General features: G+C 55.3%; 1 protein-coding gene across 2 annotated transcripts in view; it reads left to right on the forward strand.

The window, feature by feature from the left end:
* The window catches only part of GALNT14 (polypeptide N-acetylgalactosaminyltransferase 14), a 203,852-nt gene that overhangs the window by 170,241 nt on the left and 13,505 nt on the right, over nucleotides 1–20,106 (forward strand). For both annotated transcript variants that reach the window (XM_070069718.1, XM_002709933.5), the window contains 5 exons: nucleotides 2,826–2,913; nucleotides 4,075–4,159; nucleotides 5,449–5,552; nucleotides 16,908–17,034; nucleotides 18,775–18,867. In XM_070069718.1, coding sequence (XP_069925819.1) covers nucleotides 2,826–2,913; nucleotides 4,075–4,159; nucleotides 5,449–5,552; nucleotides 16,908–17,034; nucleotides 18,775–18,867 — 497 coding nt within the window. The remainder of the gene's footprint in view (nucleotides 1–2,825; nucleotides 2,914–4,074; nucleotides 4,160–5,448; nucleotides 5,553–16,907; nucleotides 17,035–18,774; nucleotides 18,868–20,106) is intronic.

Below are 20,106 nucleotides of genomic sequence, written 5' to 3' on the forward strand. Positions count from 1 at the left end.
TGTGACAGGACTAGCAGAAGGACAACAGCCCTGGGGGCAGTGCCTGTGGGTGCTCTCTGGGGAAGTCTGCACTGAGGTAAACGGTCAGCAGGTTATTTTGTTTTTCAGTTTTTAAATGGAGGAAAGATTAAAAAAAAAGGGGGGGGGATTGTGTCCCTGAGCCCACCCCCAGGTTCAGTCATTTGCTGAAGCTCTGACTGCGGTCCAGCTGTTACAGGCGTGGTTACAGTTAGTACAGAGGGAGGATGCAGATGCAAGTCTGCAGTGGGAGGGGAGCCTGGGGAGAGTCCTGGGTGCCAGTTGGCAGTCTCTCCTTCTCTCTCTCTCTCCCTCTCCCTCTGTCTCTCTCGGTGGTGTGGTGTGAATAGCGCTTGCTTGTAGCAAGGGTGTGTATACAGCAGCACACGGTGGTATCACTAGTTATTGGAGGCTGGTCGCACGGACAGGGCTGACCACCCTCATGGTCTCCATGGCCCTCTAGAGGTCAAGTTGAGTTGACTTCACCCTCCAGTGAAGGCCAAGGCTCCCACGTAAGCAAGGACACTTTCAGGCCTTCCAAGGGCCTATGGATTACCTCCCAGCAGCTGTGCAGGGTCCACAAAGGACCTGGTGCCACCACAGGAGCCCCCGGCTCAGCACACGAGGGCAAAGCAAAGACCACAAGTCTCCCCGAAGAAGAGGCCTCTGAGTTTCTGAGGACAAATCATAATTCAAGGGACGAGAACAGTCCTGGGTGTGTGTGTGTGTGTGTGTGTGTGTGTGCCTGCAGTGTGTATCTACGCACAGACACACCATGACAGCAGTCCGGGAGGACCCTCAGAGGAGCTGCGGCAGCTGGGCAGGTGCAGGGCTGACAGCGAATGAAGCATCTGTGACGTCTCGGCGGCAGGAGCGATGCATTGGAAATGAGCATTGCTTTCCTTGCGGCTCGGTTGGTCTTCAGAGGCACTGTGACTGTCAGAATGAGTCACATGTGGGAGGCTGAGGGCCACAGTACGTCTGTGAACTAAAAATCAGCACACGGTGAATCGAGCTTGCAAGAAGAAGGCAGCCTCATTTAGGGGGAGAGACTGAAGCAGGAAATGGAGTGGCTTCAAGGAGAAGCAGAGGTGCCTGCCCATGTGGCCAGCAGGTGGTTTGTGCCGAGGACAGAAGAGCCATCTGGCCTGGCTGCTGGACTCCCACGGGGCTCTCGAAGAGTCTCTGGGTTCCCATTTCATTAGTAGTACCAGGGGCAGCCAGATTTTCTCTATCACATGCCAAGTGCAAGGTGCTCACCCAGGGTTAGAAAATTTGAAAAAAGAAGGGGGGGGGGTTGTGCAATTGCTTGCTGGCCCCCAAGAACTGGTGACTGGTTTACGTATTTTGAGAATGTTCCCTGGATGATTTTGATTTAGCCAGGGTGGCCTGGAGGAAGCAGCAAGTGTTGGAAAAGGTACAGGCAGGCCTGTTTGGGGCTGGCTTTTTTAATCGGCGTGTGGTGATTGTGCATATTGGTGGGTATTGTGTGATCTTTCAATACAGGCATACAATGTGTAATGATCAAGTCGGGGCAATTAGCACATCCATCATCTGAAGCATTTGTCATGTCTTTGTGTTGGGTGCATTCGCAATCCTCTCTTCTAGCTATTTTGAAACATATAATAGAGTGTTGGGGACTGCGTGCGGCCTACTGTGTGAGCCGTGGAAGGCTTGGGCGCATTCATCCGTTCTAGCTATTCTGGGACCCGCTATCCAACCTCGCTCTGTCCTCCCTCCCCTCTTGCTATCCCAGCCTCTGGGACCGGCTACTCTGCTGGAACAGAGACTGCATGTTCTCACTCCTGTGTGGAACGAGCCTGTTTCTGAAGGTTTGGGGGTGCCGTGCCAAGTTTATTTGTTCCTTTTCTTAGAGGCAGTTGGAGTGTTTAGCAGCTGAGTGGCAGGGCCATTTTGAGGTGTTGGAAAGACAGCTGTGGCAGCCCCATGTCGGATGAAAAGAGAAGAGGATGGGGTGGGTTTGATGGATCCATTGCAGTGCCCCAGAAGAGGCAGGATGGATTGGAAAGGGCTCTTAGAGTTGGAACCAGCAGAGCCAGATCCGTTTGATGGGCAGGGTGGAGTTTCTGAATTTAATGCTGGGGCTTGATGGGGGGTGGGGGGGCATGTGGTGAGCTGTTAAATAAGGAACTCAGGGGAAGGAGCGTATTTGGGGAGAAGATGATGCAGCCACCATTTGTAGGGCTGAGTGAAATCCACGAGGAGTTGGCAAATGGCATGTTGGATCCGAAGTTGGAAGTGAGGAAGGATGTTGGGCTGGAGGTACCGGTGCATCTGTGCACAGCGGGCAGCTGACGTTAGAGCTCTCCAGAGCTGCCCCTTGTCAGCTTGGGCAGGAACCGTGGGTCTGGATGCTCTCAGAGGTTCCCACTGTGGGTGTGTGGCTGTGCTTCTGGGCCTGCAGGCTGGGGTCACCATCCCAGCTGACAGCCTCCTCGGCCTCCTGGAGCCCCACTGGTGTCTGAACCCTCTCCTCTATTCCCCTTCCTGGGTGTGCAACAGCCCCCGCCTGCGGCCACTGTAACCCCACCAACTGTTGGATGGCCACGGTGCTGAGTTGCCCCCAGCAGGCCAGGCCAGGCCGCTAGCACCTGGGACACTGGAACCCGAGAAGTCCCAGCACCCCATGCCCCTGTTAGCAGTGACAGCATTCAGAGCCAGAGATGAAGGGGCCTGGTCAGGGCCACAGAGGCCATCTCTGCACCTCCAGGACAAGGCCCTGGCATGCTCCCTGGGTCCCCTGCAGGCTCCGCATCCCAGCTGAGCCAGGGCCCACTCTGTTCCAGGACTACACGCGGGTGGTGTGCCCCGTGATCGACATCATCAACCTGGACACCTTCAACTACATCGAGTCGGCCTCGGAGCTCAGAGGCGGTGAGTGGGGCTCACACCCCCTCTTCTTCCCAGGAAGCACTTGCTCTCCCTCTTAGTCACTGGGGAGGGAGGGGAGTGAGAAAAACTCTGAGTGCTTTTTCTGGAACTTCCGGCCCTGTGTTTTCTTGGGGCCGTATTTGCCATTACGGGGAGAAAGCTGCCCATTCTTAGGCAGATCTCTGCTTGACTCCAAAGGGTTCTGGGCTTTTCTGGGACCTGAGCCTCATTTGGGACTGATGGGAAACCCCTGTAGCTGTGAACCACACCCACCCCCCAACTCCAGGCCAACCAAAGTTTAGGAGGAGGTAGGAGGTGGGAGGGCTTCCCTGGCTAATTTAACTCAAAGGTCGTGAGGTCGGTGAAGTCCTCATAAAGAGGGTGGATCAGCAGTGGCGTCTTGTGTTTGCTGTTTGAGGCATGTGAATCGTCCATGGCCCAAGCACCAGGCTGCAGTGGTGACCCAGTCCAAGGGCCAAGTTAAGGTTCTCACACCTGCAGGCGGAAGAAATCTAAGCTTTTGCAAAATGTCTTGTTCTGCTGGAGGTGCCGATGTCACACCACTCACCTGTTACGTAATTCACTCCAGCTTGGCCCTTGCCAGTGGACATGAGTGAGGGGTTGAGCACACCCCTCCCCGCTCCAAGGGCAGCTCTCGAAGCTCCAGTTCTAGATTGGGCTCACCAGGGCCTGAGAATGTAAGGCAAATAAGGATTCCCCTGGTTATGTGGGGCCAACTGTTTCTGCCCCTTCAGCATCGGGCTCCATCCTCCCATGGAGATCGACCACAGCTCTCTGCTCAGGGCCCAGTGTTGCTCCCCCAGGCCCCTTGGAGAGGCAGGTAAACTGGAGGCCTGTCCCAGCCCTCCTGCTTATGCTTTCCTGGGGCTCAGGGCCAGGGGCCGCTCCATAATTGTCCAGCCGCTGTGTCGGGGTCCCGCACCCTTTGCCTCTCATTCTCAAAGGCCACCCAGCAAGGAGGCAGCAGGGAAAGAGAAGGAAGCTGAAGAATGGAACTTCCGCTCCCTGCTGCTATCAGCCCAGGGGTCACCTGCAGTCCCTGGGGAGGCAGCTTTCCCAGGACCTGGTTCTAGAAAAGGTGCAGAAGGAGCAAGTTTTATGGGCACTTTGAGAAAGCAAATCAACTGGGATGCTGTGTTACAGGGTTTGACTGGAGCCTCCACTTCCACTGGGAGCAGCTGTCCCCAGAGCAGAAGGCGCGGCGCCTGGACCCCACTGAGCCCATTCGGTAAGGAGGAGGGGCCGGAACACGGGTGAGGTGGGCAGGTGCGTCCCTTGATGCTCCCTGCCATCACGTGGCACAGGACGCATCTCACATTTGGAGCTCCACGGATCGGGCAGAGAGGAACAGAGCCCTGTGCTAGGTCATCTCCACTCCTGCTCTTATCTTAGAAGGTTTCTGCCCTCTTGGAGACTTTTGTCTAAGTGGCTGGGGGCCTAGTAGAGACTTTAGCTGAGGCGTAGACAACCCAACTTGTCTGCTGTCACAACATTCCATGATGTTCTTGTGCTTCCTGCTAACGCTGGACGTCCAAGAGGGTCCCCTTTGGGCCTCTGGTGAAGGAAATGACAGTCCTTTGGGGCCAGGAGCCACTGAGTCTTGGCTGGCAGGATTCAGCCCAGAAAGGTTGAGTGGACACTGCCGGTGCTGTCGCAGGCATGGCCACTGCTATGTATTAAGCACATCTGCTGTCCTCTGTGGGAGAACATGCCTGTGGCATGAACCCTGGGCCATCGTGCTCTGGATGGCCTTGTCCTCATCCACTCTCTCACTGTGACCCACAGTGTGTGACAGCGAGCTGTGGCCTGGGTCCAGGCCCAACTGAGGCCTGGTGTAGCATAGAGAGCATAGTGGTCCTCAGTGGGGAGATGTCCTATCTCAAGCTGCGAGGTGAACACCCCAGGCCCCTTGGGAATCTCCAAGCTAAAGCACGTCTTTCCTCCAGGGATGGGGGTGGGGCTGAGGGAGGAGTGGCAGGAAGATGAAAAGTACCCTAGAAACCTAGATGAGAAGGCCGCTGGCCTGAGCTGTCTCTGTCTTGGGACTCTGGGATGCCCATAATGGTTCAAGGGCATCCTTGTCTCTGGTGCCTGCCATGGAGAGCATGCTCCATCATTGTTGTTGAACTCCCTTAAGTCAGAGTGAGATCCAGAGGGGCTATGACAGGACCCAGGGCAGAGGCTGGTGGGGCTGGGGGCTGGGGAGACTCTGCAGGCCCCAAGAACAAGTGGGTTCTGAGCAAGTCTCGGCCCCCATGGGAGGTGTGATGGTGAGTGAGTTTGCCCATCTGCAAGGTGAGGTTTATAATCAAAGCAAACACCCTGGAGCAGGGTTTTGTCTTAGGTCACTATAAAGTGTGCTGGCCCCTCTGAAGAGGGGCAGAAACAGGAGGGAAATGACCCTGAGGTCTGGGTTCCAGGGTTTCAGAGTGGTCTCCCTCCTCTAATGGATCCATCGCTCCCTCCCTTCCTCTCACTCTCTCTTCCCTCCTTCCCTCCCTTCCTTCCAAATGCAAGGACCCCGGTCATAGCTGGAGGGCTCTTTGTGATCGACAAAGCCTGGTTCGATTACCTGGGGAAGTACGACACAGACATGGACATCTGGGGTGGTGAGAACTTCGGTGAGTCCCTGTCCTGTGTGTCCTGGCCTAGACCTCTTGATGTGCCCTGCAGGCCAGGGAAGGGCCCCCTGTGTCCTTGGCCCCCATAGAGAGCTGCTGGAGAGTCACAGGTGCCTGGGAGGGGGTGAGTGAGTCACTCCTTTGGGGGAGGGCTGGGTGGGGCTCCCGAGCAGTGGCAGTTGTTGCTGGGGTTAGCCAAGGCAGCTTCTGCATGGGGCTGCACGGGGCTGAGGCCCTGGGGAGTGTGCCCAGACACACTGTTAGGGGCAGGGCAGGGGGTTGGGGCCAGCTGCAGAAGCCAGGGAGACCAAGGAGGAGCTCCAAACCTGGGGGGCTGGAGCAGGTGTGATTGAACCAGGAGCATCAGACTTTGGAATTTGGGTCTGGAAGGAGGCTGCAGAGAGACTGAGGCAGGGGAAGGTGAGAGGCAGCTGTAACCTGCACTGGCATCCCTGGGTTGCCATAGGCAGCACAGCGAGCCCTGGGGTAGCGAGCAGAGTCTGGGTTAATTGCTGCGGAAACCCTGGTGGATCTTGCCCTTTTCTTCCAGTGAGGCAGAGGGGGCTGTTTCCTGGGGCCCCAGCCAGGCCAGCAGGTGGCTGAGTCTGGCCACCATGGCAAAGGGCTGAGGTCAAACAGCAGCATTGGAAAGCTGGTGACACTAAGTGACCCTCCTCCCCTTTATGTGGGAAAGTGTCACTTTGGAATGGTAACCCTCGTCCTGGGGGTTGCCGTGTGTCTGTTGAAGTGAGTACATAAAAGCCTGACCCTGCGTGCTGGACGTGGTCAGGCCTGGTCTCCTGTCGGCAGGGGGACCTCAGAGAGCCCCAGAGTGTAGGCTGCACCAGGGCAGAGAGCGTGGTCTGTGTTGTTCTTGGCTGTCCTCAGGGCTTTGCACGTGTAGTGCCTGCCATGTGGGAGACCCATAGTAGTGCGTTTTGGAGTGAATGGATCACAGTGGAGTAAGAGGGAGGGTCCTGTGGTGCCAAGGACTCCCCTTCCCCGGGCACCAGGGAACGTGTGCAAAGTGGGCTCCCTGCACCCTGGATGGGCCAACACAGTGACGCTCAGGGCTCCTATGGGCACTGGGCTGCGGTCCCGGGCACTGGCGCCGCCAGCTTTTCCTCCTCTCCCTGTCTCCAGCGTGCTTTATGGCTTCTTCCTCAATCACTAAGAATTATTTCCTGGAAATTTATGACTTCTGGCCTGACCCACAGCATCTGTTCACCCAAAGTGGGCCTTGTAGAGAAATTCATCAGAAAAGTTCTGCCCAGACTGGAAGTTCAGCAAACCAAACAGAAACCCCAGCACCCACTCGTCACACCAAGTTCCTGCCCCAGGAGTCCGTCCCCAGGGGCCTCACTGGACATGACAGAGGCCCTTGGTGTGGGGTTCCAGCCTGTGTCTGCCTGCACCAGCACAGGTAGACCCAGAGCCAGATAAACCTTTGCAGTCTCCATGGGACAAGGAGTTCTCTTGCTGGACAGAGCCCACATATGCCCTGGTGATCACGGCACCCCCTGGCCAGTAGCGAGTCCCAGGCTGTCTCTGGGCCAGCTGCTGGATCCTCTGTGCAGCACTTTTGATGGACAGCTGTCATCCAGTCCATGCCCAGATAAATGCACTCACCATTTCACAGTTCAGCAGTGCACCTGTTGAGAACTTGTGTGTGTGTGAGAGATAATGTATTTTTGTGTGTGTATTTAAAAAAAAAAGTTTGAAGGAATGTATTAATACATTAGATTCTAAGGGTCACAGCAAATGTGTGTTAGTTACTATAACACAATTTTCATGCTAATGTGATATAAAATAATACAGAGAACAGATTGAATGTGGTTCATAGACAAGATTCTAAGAATATAATGATGCTTCCCTCCCTCCTTTCGTGTCTCTCTCTTTTTAGTTTTTGAGATAATATTTTTAATTTACATTATAGTCAAAGGCTCAATGGTCCACTAAATAAAGAATTCAACCAGTAAAAAGGAAAAAGACCGTAGTTCAGCAGGAATATAGGCAAGGGCTATAAACAATAATCAAATGAAAAGATGTGCATTTTACTCATATGTAAATTTTAAAATAATCGCTGATCAAGAAAACTAGGGTAGTATATCATTCTTAACTATTGGTTGGACAAAGACGAAACAAAGTTTGACAAACTGTGTTTGCAGCAATACTGACACACACAGCCATTTTTAAAATTTATTCTTATTTTTATTTTTAAACTTTAGCCATTGAGAGCATTTTTGTGGAATTGTTAGGGCATTCTTTAAGTTAAAGGCTGACTTCCTGCAGCGTCCGTCAGTCGGGGCTCATTCTGCCTGCTCGTGCCTCCATGTAGTGATCCCATTTGAGCCAAGGCAGCGTGTTAGCCGCAACCACGGAGCTCTCTGGCCCGGCCCACCAGTAGCTTTCCCTTAGAGCAGGGGTCACACACAGCTGCTCACGTCAAGTAGCCATCCTGCCTCTGGTGCTTCCAAGTCCTTTGCTGGGACAAGCGCTGATTTGAACAGAAAAGCTGGGACTGGGTGCTGGGGTGGGACGGGAAGGACATCTCACGGTCCATCCCAAAGTGTGTTGTTTTTTTTTTGACAGGCAGAGTGGACAGTGAGAGAGAGAGAGAGAGAGACAGAGAGAAAGGTCTTCCTTTACCATTGGTTCACCCTCCAATGGCCGCTGCGGCCGGCACACTGTGCTGATCCGAAGGCAGGAGTCAGGTGCTTCCTCCTGGTCTCCCATGGGGTGCAGGGCCCAAGCACTTGGGCCATCCTCCACTGCACTCCCGGGCCACAGCAGAGAGCTGGCCTGGAAGAGGAGCAACCAGGACAGAATCCAGAGCCCTTTCCAGGACTAGAACCCGGTGTGCCGGCACCGCAGGTGGAAGATTAGCCTATTGAGCTGTGGCACCGGCCCCCAAAGTGTTTTAAACCACGAGGAAGCCCGGTAGGCAGCTCTCCCAGGGAGCGCTCCCTTTTCTCCCATCCCAGCCTCCTGTGGCATTATAGCCACGACAGCCCTTACAAAGCTGTTTCCGAATTTGCTTTTCTTAAGCGTTGTTCATGCCAGAAGATTCAGTGGCTTTCCCGCGGTGGATGCATCTGTCCCACGGACAGCGTCTCCTCTATGGGTTGGGATGGACCCTGGGGCTCCTGAGTAGGTGAAGGGGGGAATTGGAAAGAAGTCCCATGTAATGATCATGGGTGTGCTGGGGGTATGTGAGCGACGTTTCAACTGCAAGGGACAGACAGTGCTGAGCAGTGAAGGAAGCTGCCTGTTGGTGCAGAAATCCAGGTCCTGGGGTGCAACAGTGGGGTCTCGCTGCCCCTTACATCACAAAGTCCTGAAGATGTCCCCTTGCTGTCACTCACACCCATCACCTTTTCTCCATCCCCTCCAATTCCCTCCTAAGCCGTCTACCCCATCAAGGCTGCCACCCCCACTGCTATTGCTGCCCAAGAGGCCCACCTGAAACACCGCCTCCCCACCCCTCCTCAGCCTGGGTCCACAGTGCCCTCCTCCTGTCCTAGGCAGGAGGCCCAGTCCTCAGATGGGTTCCCCCTTCCTGCTTCCTGGGGTCCTGCCTCTAGCCTTCAGTGCAGGTGTACTGACGGGGCCTGCCACCCTTCCCAGATGTGCCCACCCTCAGCAAGGCCGCACCCCACTTCCATGCCTTGTGCTGATCCCAGGGCGAGGGCAGCTCTGGGACTGGGACGCCTTCCAGTCTCCCACCTGCCCGCCTCTCGCTCGCTCTGTGCCCCTTCTCCCACATTGCACTGAGCCCTCTTCTGTATTTGTAACCTGTCAGTGCCTGCCGGCCTGCCCTACCTCCTGCTCCTTAGAGGCACTGCAGTCAGGCAATGTCTTATTCTTGGGGGCCCAGAACAGGAGAAACTGCTTGCCAAACGCCTGTTCCAAAAGCAAGAGACTGAACAGGAAAGGGAGTCAGGCTGGGAAGTCAGGCTGTTGCTATACACAGAGGATCGGGTCCAGGACCCCCACATAGAGCAACGCTGCAGCTGCTCCAGTCCCTTATGTGAGATGGTGTAGCATTTGCATCCTCCCGTGTCCTCTAAATCATCACTAGATTACTTACGATACTATCTAAGTGCTACATGAATGGGGTATTATTTCCATGCAAACTTGGTTGACTCCCAGGATGCAGAATCCATGGGTACAGAGGACCAACCTTATGTGAGGCTCTGTTTACAGCAGGTGCCATTGCATTAAATGGGACCACGTTTAAGGGTTCCCATTAAACTTGAGATTAATAATAGTAACAGCAGGTGGAGGCATCATTCCCTTCCTGAGAGGTACAATTTCTGGGTGTTCTAGACGTGTGTGTATTTTTACACACAGGTGCTTGCCCTAGTGGCTAAGAGGCCAGATGGGATTCCCGTACCTTAGGTCGAAGTGCCTGGGCTCCTATTCCAGTTCTTCTCCACTCCTGGGCCCAAATTCCTGCTGACACAGACACTGGGAGGCAGCAAGTGATGCCTCAAGTAGTTGGGTCCCTGCCACTCATGTGGAAACCCAGACTGAGTTCCTGGTTCTTGGCTCCAGACTAGCCCAGCCCTAGCCTTTGGAAAGCGAACCAGTAGATAGGGTGAAAGGACCTCCGTCTCCCCTCTTTCTTCTCCCCTCTTTCCCTGTCTGTCTCTTAAACAAAAACACAGTACACAAGATTGTTGGCCAGGGCAACCACACCAGGCTCAGTCCCATGCTGCCCTCGCCCTGCCCCTTCTTGTTTATTTGTTAGAAGCAGCTGCTGATGGATTGGCTGCAGTGGTCATGTGAAAGCCATGCCAGGCCTTAATAGACACACACGCACACACACACTCACACACACTCACACACTCACACCCCTGACCCTGGTGAGATCATTTCCTTATAGTATTTCTAAGATGAGCCCAGTAGTGGTGCTAATTACATCCACAGTTCAGCGTGTGAGCAGGCTGTAGAGAAACATGGCTCTTCTCTTAGACTATTTTTTTTCAGAAGTTAATTTGCATTAAAATTGGATGCTTAAACTCCAATTTACCTAACACCGGATACATGTAATCTAGCTACTTACTTTGAACTGCATCTCAGTTTTAGCTTTTGGTCTTTAGAGAGAGAAGGATTCTGTTACCCAGTAAGAAGTGTGTGTGTGTGTGTGTGTGTGTAGGTGGTGGGGATATGAGGATGCATGGAGGCCTTGGCACATGCAGGAAAGGAGAATATGGGATTCCTGAATTTAGCATGGGGGATTTCCAACGCACAGCAGGTGCACAGACAGTGATGGAAGGAGAGAGATGAGGTGGGGCTCAGAGAGAAATCACAACCACCCACCACCCGCAGCATGCAGTCTGGGGCACCAGGCTAGGCCAGGCTTGAGGGGTGTGTGTGTGTGGTGGGAGGGACTTTGCAGATATGATTTGAAGTTAAAAGACTACACAGAATTAGCCAAGCCCATCCAGCGTAGTCAAGCAAGCCCTTACAGCCAGCGAGCTTTCTCAGCCAGAGGCAGAAGGAAGGGGAAGTCAGAAGGTTGGGAAGCCTGAGCCTTTGCTGTTTTGGAGGTGGAGGGAGCGGCATGGAGGCAGCTGAGAGGCCCCAGGCCAACAGCCAGCAAAGAGGAGGGAGCCTCAGTCCAGTAACCCCAAGGAACCGAGTTCTGCCAAAGCCTGAAAACGGATTCATCCTCAGAGCCTCCAGAAAGCAACACAAGCCTGCTGCCCTTAGATTTCAGCCCTGAAGGGTGGGACCACCCACCCCTACCCACACCCACCCACCACTGATTCATACATGTCACAGGACAGTTGTATCTATCAGTTAGATGATGCAGGTGCCTCTGCCCCACCAGAGCTGGCTGCCTTCTCCTTTAGGCAACATGTGAGCAGCATTTGTACAAGGACAACTGTGTCTGACCTGCTGGGATAGCTTAGCCCCCACACTTTCTCATTTGGCCTCACTCCGTCCGTGCTTAGGGGCTCAGCATTAGGGAGATGGCCCCATCCTAGAAGCAGCCAAGTCTGCCAACAAGTCGTCCCTTCCCCAAATGGAGGAGAATAAGCTGAAGCTGCCCACAGCTCTGGGCCTCATCTGAGCCGCTCTGCACAGCCTCCGAGCCCAGGCAAGGTCCCTCAAGGTCATCCTTTCCAGCCGCCCCAAGCTCCCTGACTCGGCTGAGTCCCACTGGACATTGGCTGCTCATTTCTCACAGGGCATCTAACTGCCACCCTGCACTTGCAGTCACATGGCCACTGGTGACCAGGCCATGCCTATGGCTAAGGCTTGTCAACAGACCCAGCCTGGACTGTTCCAGATGTTGGCGCGACGCAGCGTCACTCACAACTTCAAGACCGACTCTGTTAGGCCGATAAGATGTTTGCTACTCAGGTTCATGCACCTAGGAAAGAATAGTAACAGAGTTTGCACACAGGCCCAGTGGGAACTAGGAAGGGGAAGGTAAAATCCCTGTTGCACATACGTATGTGAGGACCTAGGAATGACAGCAGGCAGCAGCCAGGTGAGTGTCTATGACTTGTTGCCCACCACCGTCCTCTGTCCTCTGTTCTCAATAGCTTGAACTTGGCCAGAGATAGAATGGATAACACTGCTGCATGTACAATACACATGCCACATACCAGGCCTGAGGGAGCTGCAGAAGGTTCATGGAACATGTATCTAGAGGAAAAAACTGTGCATGAATTTCACAATACGGTTTTGCTCCCAAGTGAACTTACATTTTAATTTCATTTTTTAAAGATTTATTTATTTATTTATTTATTTGAAAGACAGAGTTACAGAGAAAGAAAGAGAGAGGTCTTCCTTCTGCTGGTTCATTCCCCTAAATGGCTGCAATGGCTGGAGCTATGCTGATCCAAAGCCAGGAGCCAGGAGCTTCTTCCTGGTCTCTCATGTGGGTGCAGGGGCCCAAAGAATTGGGCCATCTTCTTCTGCTTTCCCAGGCCACAGCAGAGAGCTGGATAGGAAGTGGAGCAGCCCATATGGGATGCTGGCACTGTAGGTGATGCCTTTACCTGCTGTGCTACAGTGCCAGCCCCTAATTCTGTTTTTCTTATTGAATTTTTTGAAGTCACCTCTTTGGAAGCTGCATCCGAAGCAGAGTCCAGGGCACAGAGCAGTCCCCGTGTGGAATGTGGCCCTCTGCCTTTGTTCAGGCACCAGGCTGTCAGGTGGAACTGGAGCCTTTGCCATCAGGAAAGAGCAGTGGTATAGGAGTTGCTGTGGTTTGCTTCCCAAGGAAAAGGCTGCCCCTAGGCCTGAGTTGCTGTGCACTGGCCATGGGCTTGCCAGGTCTGATGAAGGGCAGGGGCCTTAAGAGGGCCGGTCCCAAACACCGGTGGGCTGATGCGGAGCTGGAAGGCAAGAGCAGGGAATGGAGGGTGGGAGGGTTGCGTGCTCTCAAATGGTAATGTGAAATTTGAAGATCCCAAGAAGGTTGCGGTGCTTCCACTGGGGGATACCCACACGTCTTCCTGCCTGGAATTCAGAGTGGCTTTGGGTGTGCCTGATGTTCATCCCCAGGAACAGTGTGCAGGCACAGACTCCGCGGGAAACCCCCTGTGGGCTCCTCACCCAGAATCTTCAGCTCCTTCTCTGCAGAGGTGATGGCTCTGCAGGGGCTGCAGCCTTGGAGTGTGGGGCTCCGGCTGTACCTGGAAGGCTCTCCGCCTCCCACCTGTCTTGTAATGGCCCCTTCTGCATGAGCCCATGGATCAGAATTCCCATGCAGGCTTTTAGCACATGCCTGCGAACCGCCAGGCTGGGCTCGCGGACCTGGGAGAACGCGATTATTCTGCTGATGTCAGGGCTGTACTCTGTGTCCTGGGTGTTAGCACCTATGAATCTTCCCCCTAATTGGAGAACTCTACCCTGCGCCCCCAGCCTGCCCCCTGGGCTCCGGCAGCCGTGTGACAGCCATTGTCCAGCCACGTGCCTCCATAACATCTGTATGAACATCTGGAACCGGAGGAGGGAACCTCCAGCTCGTCACAGGCCGCAGGTGTGTTTGGGCTGCAGCAGGTGGCCTGCAGGAGAACTAAGACGGGTGTTTTCAGGGTGGGGTGAGTGAGTTGACAAGGTGGAAATGTGACAGCTGGGCAGAGTGGGTCACTCTTGTTCATCCGTGAGTGCCTTGACGTCTGTATCGGTATCTGTAGCTGCGCTGGGCAGCAGGAGGTGCTGGCTGTTGAGGCTGGGTGGTGTCAGAGCAAAAGCGTGCCTTTTGTGGTGGAGAGATGAGCATGGGTTCCCAGCTGCTGGCTACCGGGGTGGGCGGGGGAGAACCTCAGTAACCCCTGAGCAGGGCAGTTAGGAGGGTTAATAAGTTAACACCTGAGCAAGAACTGAACAACGCTGGGCCTGGGGGGTCAGTGCAGGGGCGCTTCCCACCCATGCCTAACGCTGGCGGAACTGGCCATAGTCTCAAGTTCTGCGCTAAAGCAGCAGACACAGAAGAATGAGGAGGAGGAAGGATGGATTCAGTGGAGGAGAGGCAGCAGGGCTACCGCGGGCCGTGGGTTGAGGCTGAAAGGAGTGGACGACATCTGGGGAGAGCTGGGCTGCTAGGGTGGAGGTGAGTCCTCAGCAGGGAGTGAACTCTGGGGCCTAAGGAGGAAGCCGTGGCAGGAGGACAGAGGCAGAACCTCGGGGTGAAGCAGGAGCAGAAGGAAGGCGAAGGGAACTGGGGCCAGGGGACGGCGCTGCGCAAGTCGGGTCCTGGATGTGATTGTGGTGGAGGTGAGAGGTCCGCGGACCCAGACAGAAGCAAATGGCTGGGCCAGGGGAGCCCAGGGACAGAAATGGCTTGCAGAGGGTGGAGAGGAGGGCGGAGTCCCGGGTCTGGGGAATTTGCCTTGCAAATGAGCAGGTGAAGCTGTGTCTCCTTTGAATACCTGGAAAGAAAAAGACTGTGGCTGAAAGGCAGGCATGTCTTTGGAAAGAAGCTGGCCCGCAGTGTGCAGGTTGTATGTTGTATCTGGGAAGCAAGGCCTCCATCTCCGGTGTCGGGGGGTGAGGGTGCTCCCTTTTGGGTGGGAGAATGGATCCTGTTTGCAGTCCCTGCAGAGGGCCCTCTTCCAAGTCCCTCCCCTCAGGTCTCTCTCCAGGTGCTCACTGCTGGGAGTGTGTGTGTTGGTGGGGAGGGGTGCCAGGTGCTGACTGCTGAGAGAGAGAGAGAGAGAGAGTGTGTAGGGGGGGAGTTGGCTGAACCACTCCTCGCTCAGTGACTCATGCAAACACATGACTGAGGGCCTACTCCCTCCACTCCAGGGACCTTACAGAGTCAGAGTCTCAAATGTTACATCCACAGATTCCAAGTGTCTCCGGAGGTAGAGCAGACGATGGGAAGAAAGGAACAGTGGATTGTTAAGAAGTCACCAGGGCACAGGAGGGGGCTGCACTCTGGGGTCCCTGGTTGTACACTGGCTGCAGAGTGTGTCTCAATGCCCACTTCGGATTCCCTTCCCACTTAGGGCTTGCACCATCTTTCTCAAAAGTCCATCGTGGTTTGGTGCTGACAGTAGTCCTGTGGCGTATTTTTATGATCTGTGTTTGACATACGGGGCATCGAGCCTCAAGGAGCTGAAGCGGGTTTCCAGGGCTGCAGCCAATAGGTCACTGCAGACTCCGGCCTACTGAGCCCAAAGCCAGGCCCTTCTCTTTTCTTTCCCTTCTGGCCATCATTTTGCTGCCGCTGTGAGAGAAGTCCTTTCTTCCTGCTCCAGTCCCCGAGGCCCCCACTCTGAGGGGAACCTGAGCTTGCTGGGAAGGACCTGCAGCAGGTGCATGGGAGTGATGGAGTGAGGGGAGTGGGGGGAGAAAGAGCCCAGGCCAGCGACTGAGCAGCTTTTGCAGGGAGACAGGCAAAGGGGCAGAGGGGGAGGGCAAGGGTGGCTGAGGACAGGTGAGTGAGAGTAGCTGAGGGTCGCTCTGAAGAAGCCGAGCCTAGGCACAGGCTTGGAGCTTGGAGAGGGAGAGCAGGAGGTGGAAGGGACAGCAGATGAGTGCTGACAGGTGCAGGGCAGGCCCTGGAGTACCCACATCCTCCTCATCTGCCCGTGGACACCTGCTCTGCCTCCACATGCCCGCACGGAGGCCACCACCCCTGTGACTTCGCATGCGCCAGCTGTCTTCATGCTTGCACTTGCCTTGACAGGCATGGGCCAGGCAGGGACACCCACAGGTCGGAAGCTGCCTTTCCCACCAGTGGTCCACCCAGGAGGGAGAGGGAAGGGAGGGGGTGTGCACCTTGGTGCAGTCAGGAGGGCGGTACATCATCTGTAGGGAATTTAAAAGCTGTAAGAAAATGGTCTGAAGTCATTCTGCTTTGTAATAACGCCAGGTGCAGGCAGTTCTGAACAGTGGTGAGTTCTCCCCCATCCTGTGGGGAGCAACTCGGACTAGACTGTTACTGGAATTAAGACTTATTCTATGCATCTGCTCTCCCACAATATGGCGCTGGGAGAGGAGGAAACAGCTTCTACACAGCTGCCTCCAGTTCAACCAATAAACTGCAGGACCTGCTCCTGATTGGAGGAGAGCAGCGTACTCGGCATGTGGGTAGCAGAGCTGGGATTGGTGGAAGAGGACTATAAAGGAAGAGAGAGATGACATGCACCAGGAACATCTATCTGAAGGAACACCTGTGCAGCCCCCGAGAGAGCCAGCCGGCGGTGTGCCGCTCCCCTGCGGAAGTGGGGAAAGTGGCCAGGGGGAACCGCCCTTCCACGGAGGTGGAAGGGTTGGTAGCCAACCCGGGAAGAACCAGCAGCAAACCCGGGGAGGGCCGAGCAGACAAAAGAACAGCGCAGGGTCCTGTGTCGTTCCTCCACGAAGAGGGGGAGCGACACGTCCCCCTTGGCTGGCCATGGTTGCATCCTCGCCATGTAGTTTGCTAGCCTGTCGCATGGTGTAGGACCAGCATCTGGGCCCAGACAGTTTTGAAAGTTTTCTTCTGCTGTCAGATGAAATTCCTTCCTCATCCGTCCTGGTTCTAACCCTCTGGGGTTGTAGGGAACGTGTCTAATCCATCTTCCACGCTGGAATTTTCAGCATGTTCACAAGCAACTCTCTTCTTGCCCCCAAGGCTTCCCTTTTCCAGGCCAGATCATCCCAGGACACTGCCTCTCCTGGCCCCCACCCCCTGCCTACATTACCCTCCAAGGTGTTAGGAACGGCCCATTTTACTTACAGAGACACTGAGGCCATCCAGCCTTGGCACCCACATTCTGTCTATGTGACATCTCAGCCAGTGCACCCTGGGCCTGGAGCAAGGGGCTCCCTGGCGCCTGGTGCCTCCAAGCAGGTGGGGCAGGAGTGGGAAGTAACAGCAGGGGCGTGGCTGTCTTGCAGAAATCTCCTTCCGAGTGTGGATGTGCAGGGGCAGCCTGGAGATCATCCCGTGCAGCCGAGTGGGGCATGTCTTCCGGAAGAAGCACCCGTATGCGTTCCCCAATGGAAACACCAACACGTACATAAAGTAAGTGCACGCCAGGGGCTCGGCCTGCGTGGACTGCAGCAAGGTGGCCATGGCCCGGGCTCACAGCCATCCCTGGTGCTCAGTGAGGTGGCCCAAGTGTCTGGATGCACGGGAGCTGCACTTCTGCTCGCTGGACTCTGCCTGGGTTGGGGAGTCCAGGTTGACGTGCCCAGCATTAGGGCTAAGGCCAAGGCTTCCTCAGTGCCCCCCACCCCGAGGCCTCAGGGGGTTCCACACTGACCAAGGGTGTATGGAGTTCCTGGTCGACGCCATCCTGCAGGGCCGGGCTCCAGCAGCTGTGAAAGTTGGGGAGGAGTGGTCGTTTTTACCCAAGTGCCCAGTGCCCCAGAGGGATGCAGGCCAGGACAGGTGCTGAGGCCTTGGTCTGCTCTCCTACCTGCAGATAGCCCCAGATAGCCAGGACTCAGTGACCAAGGGCATGCAACTGCCTGCCCCCTGCCTCCCTTTGTGTCCCTTTCTCCTTCCCTTGAGCTCTCTCCACTTTTTCTCTTCTCCTTCCAAAACCATTCATGCCCATCCCTTTCTCCTTTGCGTCTTCTTTCCCCGCAGCTCCTCTCCCTCTCCCTGATCCTCTCATTGTCTGATAGCTCGCTCCTCCTCCTGGCTCCTCACCTCTGCCTTTTTCCTCTGCTGTGTGGTCCGAAAATCAGCAGGGCAGGGAGCCGTGGGGAAACAAAGCAGGGCTGCCTTAGCTCCCCGGGTTTCAGAAAGTAAAGGTAAGCTGGGGGCAGTGGCTGTGCTGGAGCCACGTGCCTGCCTGGGGCTCCAGACACTTGTGATCTTGGAGACTGCCACTCATGGACCTTTGGTGGGTAGAGAGACGTGGCCCAGATCCGCTCAGCGGGATCCAGTTTGCTGATGGTGAGATCAGTGTGAGGCCCTGTGAGCTGCCTCCCCTGCCCACAAACCAGGCTGCCTGTGCCTCTGTCATTTCAGCCCTGCTGCTTGGGAGGGCTCACCACACAGCTCCAGGGAATACCCCTGCTCCAAAACAGATCTAGAATCTGCAAGAGCAGCCCCTTGTAGTTAGATCCCAAGTTCACGTCCATGGGCCTCCCAGGTGCTGCTGCTGCTGGGGCCCCAACCCCCTGCTTGTGTTCCAGTACCTTTTCTCATTGCTCAGGGGCCCTTCCCAGCACCTCTGAGCCCCTGACTGCTCAAGGATGACATTCTCAGTGTCTGTCTCCTTTTCTTTAACCTTTGGGGTCAGACTCAGAGCCAATGCTTGATTAAAACAACTCAGAGCTGGCCAAAGGTCTGGAAGAGATGGCTTGATTACTTAATCCTGTACACCTGTGCCGAGCTAATTGCACAGCCTGCGGGGAGACCATGCATGTGCTGATTTTCCACCTGGAGAGCTGGAACCTTAGCGCCTGAGAAGCCAGGGCAGGAGCCCCAGCGGGGTGAAAAGCAGGTGGTCGCACAGGCGCTGCCTTGCACGCAGGGTTGCTGGCAGCCAAGGGATGTGCCCACCTCACCTGGTTCTTATCTCCTGCCAGTTTCTGGCGTGATTTCTCTTGTCTGTGCCTTCTGGGGAAAGGTTTGTTATTCAAAGCATCCTGTGTCTCGGGGGAGAAAGCCCGTTTGGAAGCCAGAGTGGGTCCTGGCTGCACTCGGCATCCTTGGAGCAGTGGTGTCACTGGCCCAAAGCAGTCGTGTGTGTTGGAGCTGGAAGGGCCACGGTTCCTTGCCGACAGCTCCTTCGTCTGCCTCGCCCAGGAACACCAAGCGGACGGCGGAAGTGTGGATGGATGACTACAAACAGTACTACTATGCCGCCCGGCCCTTCGCCCTGGAGAGGCCCTTTGGCAAGTGAGTGTCCGTCCTGGGGTTCAGTGGGGCGGGGAGACTGAAAGGCACCCAGGCTGTAGGCTGAGGGTCTGAGCTACTGGCCCTGAGCTGCGGCCATCTCTTCTTCTTAGCCCCTAGCACTCCAGCCCACTTCTGTGTGCAGGTCTTCTTGCCACTCTTGTAGAAATTTCTGGCAACAGGGGCTGCCAGCTCTGTAGGCACTCTGAGCTGTGCTGTGTCTAGTGCACTCACCTTCCCAGCTTCGTACAGAAAGATGGGATGTGGGTGAGGCAGCCTGAGCCCCTCGGTGCAGGGTCCCTTCCCCTGCTCTCAGTCACCCATGCCCAAGCCCCCTCCTCCTGTGGTTCTCCCCGGGATGGCTCTGCTTGGGTTTCCGGGGGTAAGAAGATGGGGAGAGGAGTGATTACTGAGAAGGAGATACCTTTGCAGAAGGCACCTCATTCCTCCTCCTCAGACTCAGAAATGGGACCAATTCCCCCTGTTTGATAAGGAGGCTGAGGCGTCTACAGGTGGAGGCCCTTGCCCCAGATTGCACAGTTTTGCAAGAGGCAGGTGCACACTCAAATCGTACCTTTTTGATTCCTAAACTAGATGACCTGGCACTCCATACCCTAGAGCTGTTTGGAGTTAATAAAAAATAGAGGTTGAGTTTGCAGGTGCAGGATCATTTATGTTTCTTCGGGGGGCTTTTTGTCATACCAATGTCGCTCACTGCTTGTGATACAGAGGCTGTTGAGCAGATTTTTTGAAAAAATTTTTTGCAGCTTAAGCGTCATAGGTTGAGGCCATCCCTGTGTGGGAGGCTTAAATTAGAACCAAAATGATTTCACCTTGGAGAGCCTAAGCCCACCCCATCCCTGCAGCCCCACTTGGGGCCTTGCCTCTCATCCCTTGTCAGTCAGATCCTCTGGCCCACTGTCCAGGCCCACCCCAAACCCCTTCCCTCCTTCCATCCCCCTGGTCCCTCTCCAGCTGGGATCCCACTCTCTTGCTTGAAAGCAGAGCTCTCTCCAGATCCTCCACCTCTTTGTCCATCTATTAACACCCTCTCCTCTCCCCACAAAGGCTTCTCAGCCCTGGACAAACCTGACTTTGCACCTCTTCCTCTCCTGCACGCAGGCTGCTGTTCAGTACTGGAAATACCAGGTAGTGCCACTTCCAGTGCCCCGTGGCCATCAGCCTCCTCAGGGCACCCCCTGGCCTTGCTACCCACCCCAATCCACCCCAGCCCCAGCCTTC

The sequence above is a fragment of the Oryctolagus cuniculus genome, chromosome 2 (assembly GCF_964237555.1).
Source record: "Oryctolagus cuniculus chromosome 2, mOryCun1.1, whole genome shotgun sequence".
Classification (NCBI taxonomy): Eukaryota; Metazoa; Chordata; class Mammalia; order Lagomorpha; family Leporidae; genus Oryctolagus; species Oryctolagus cuniculus.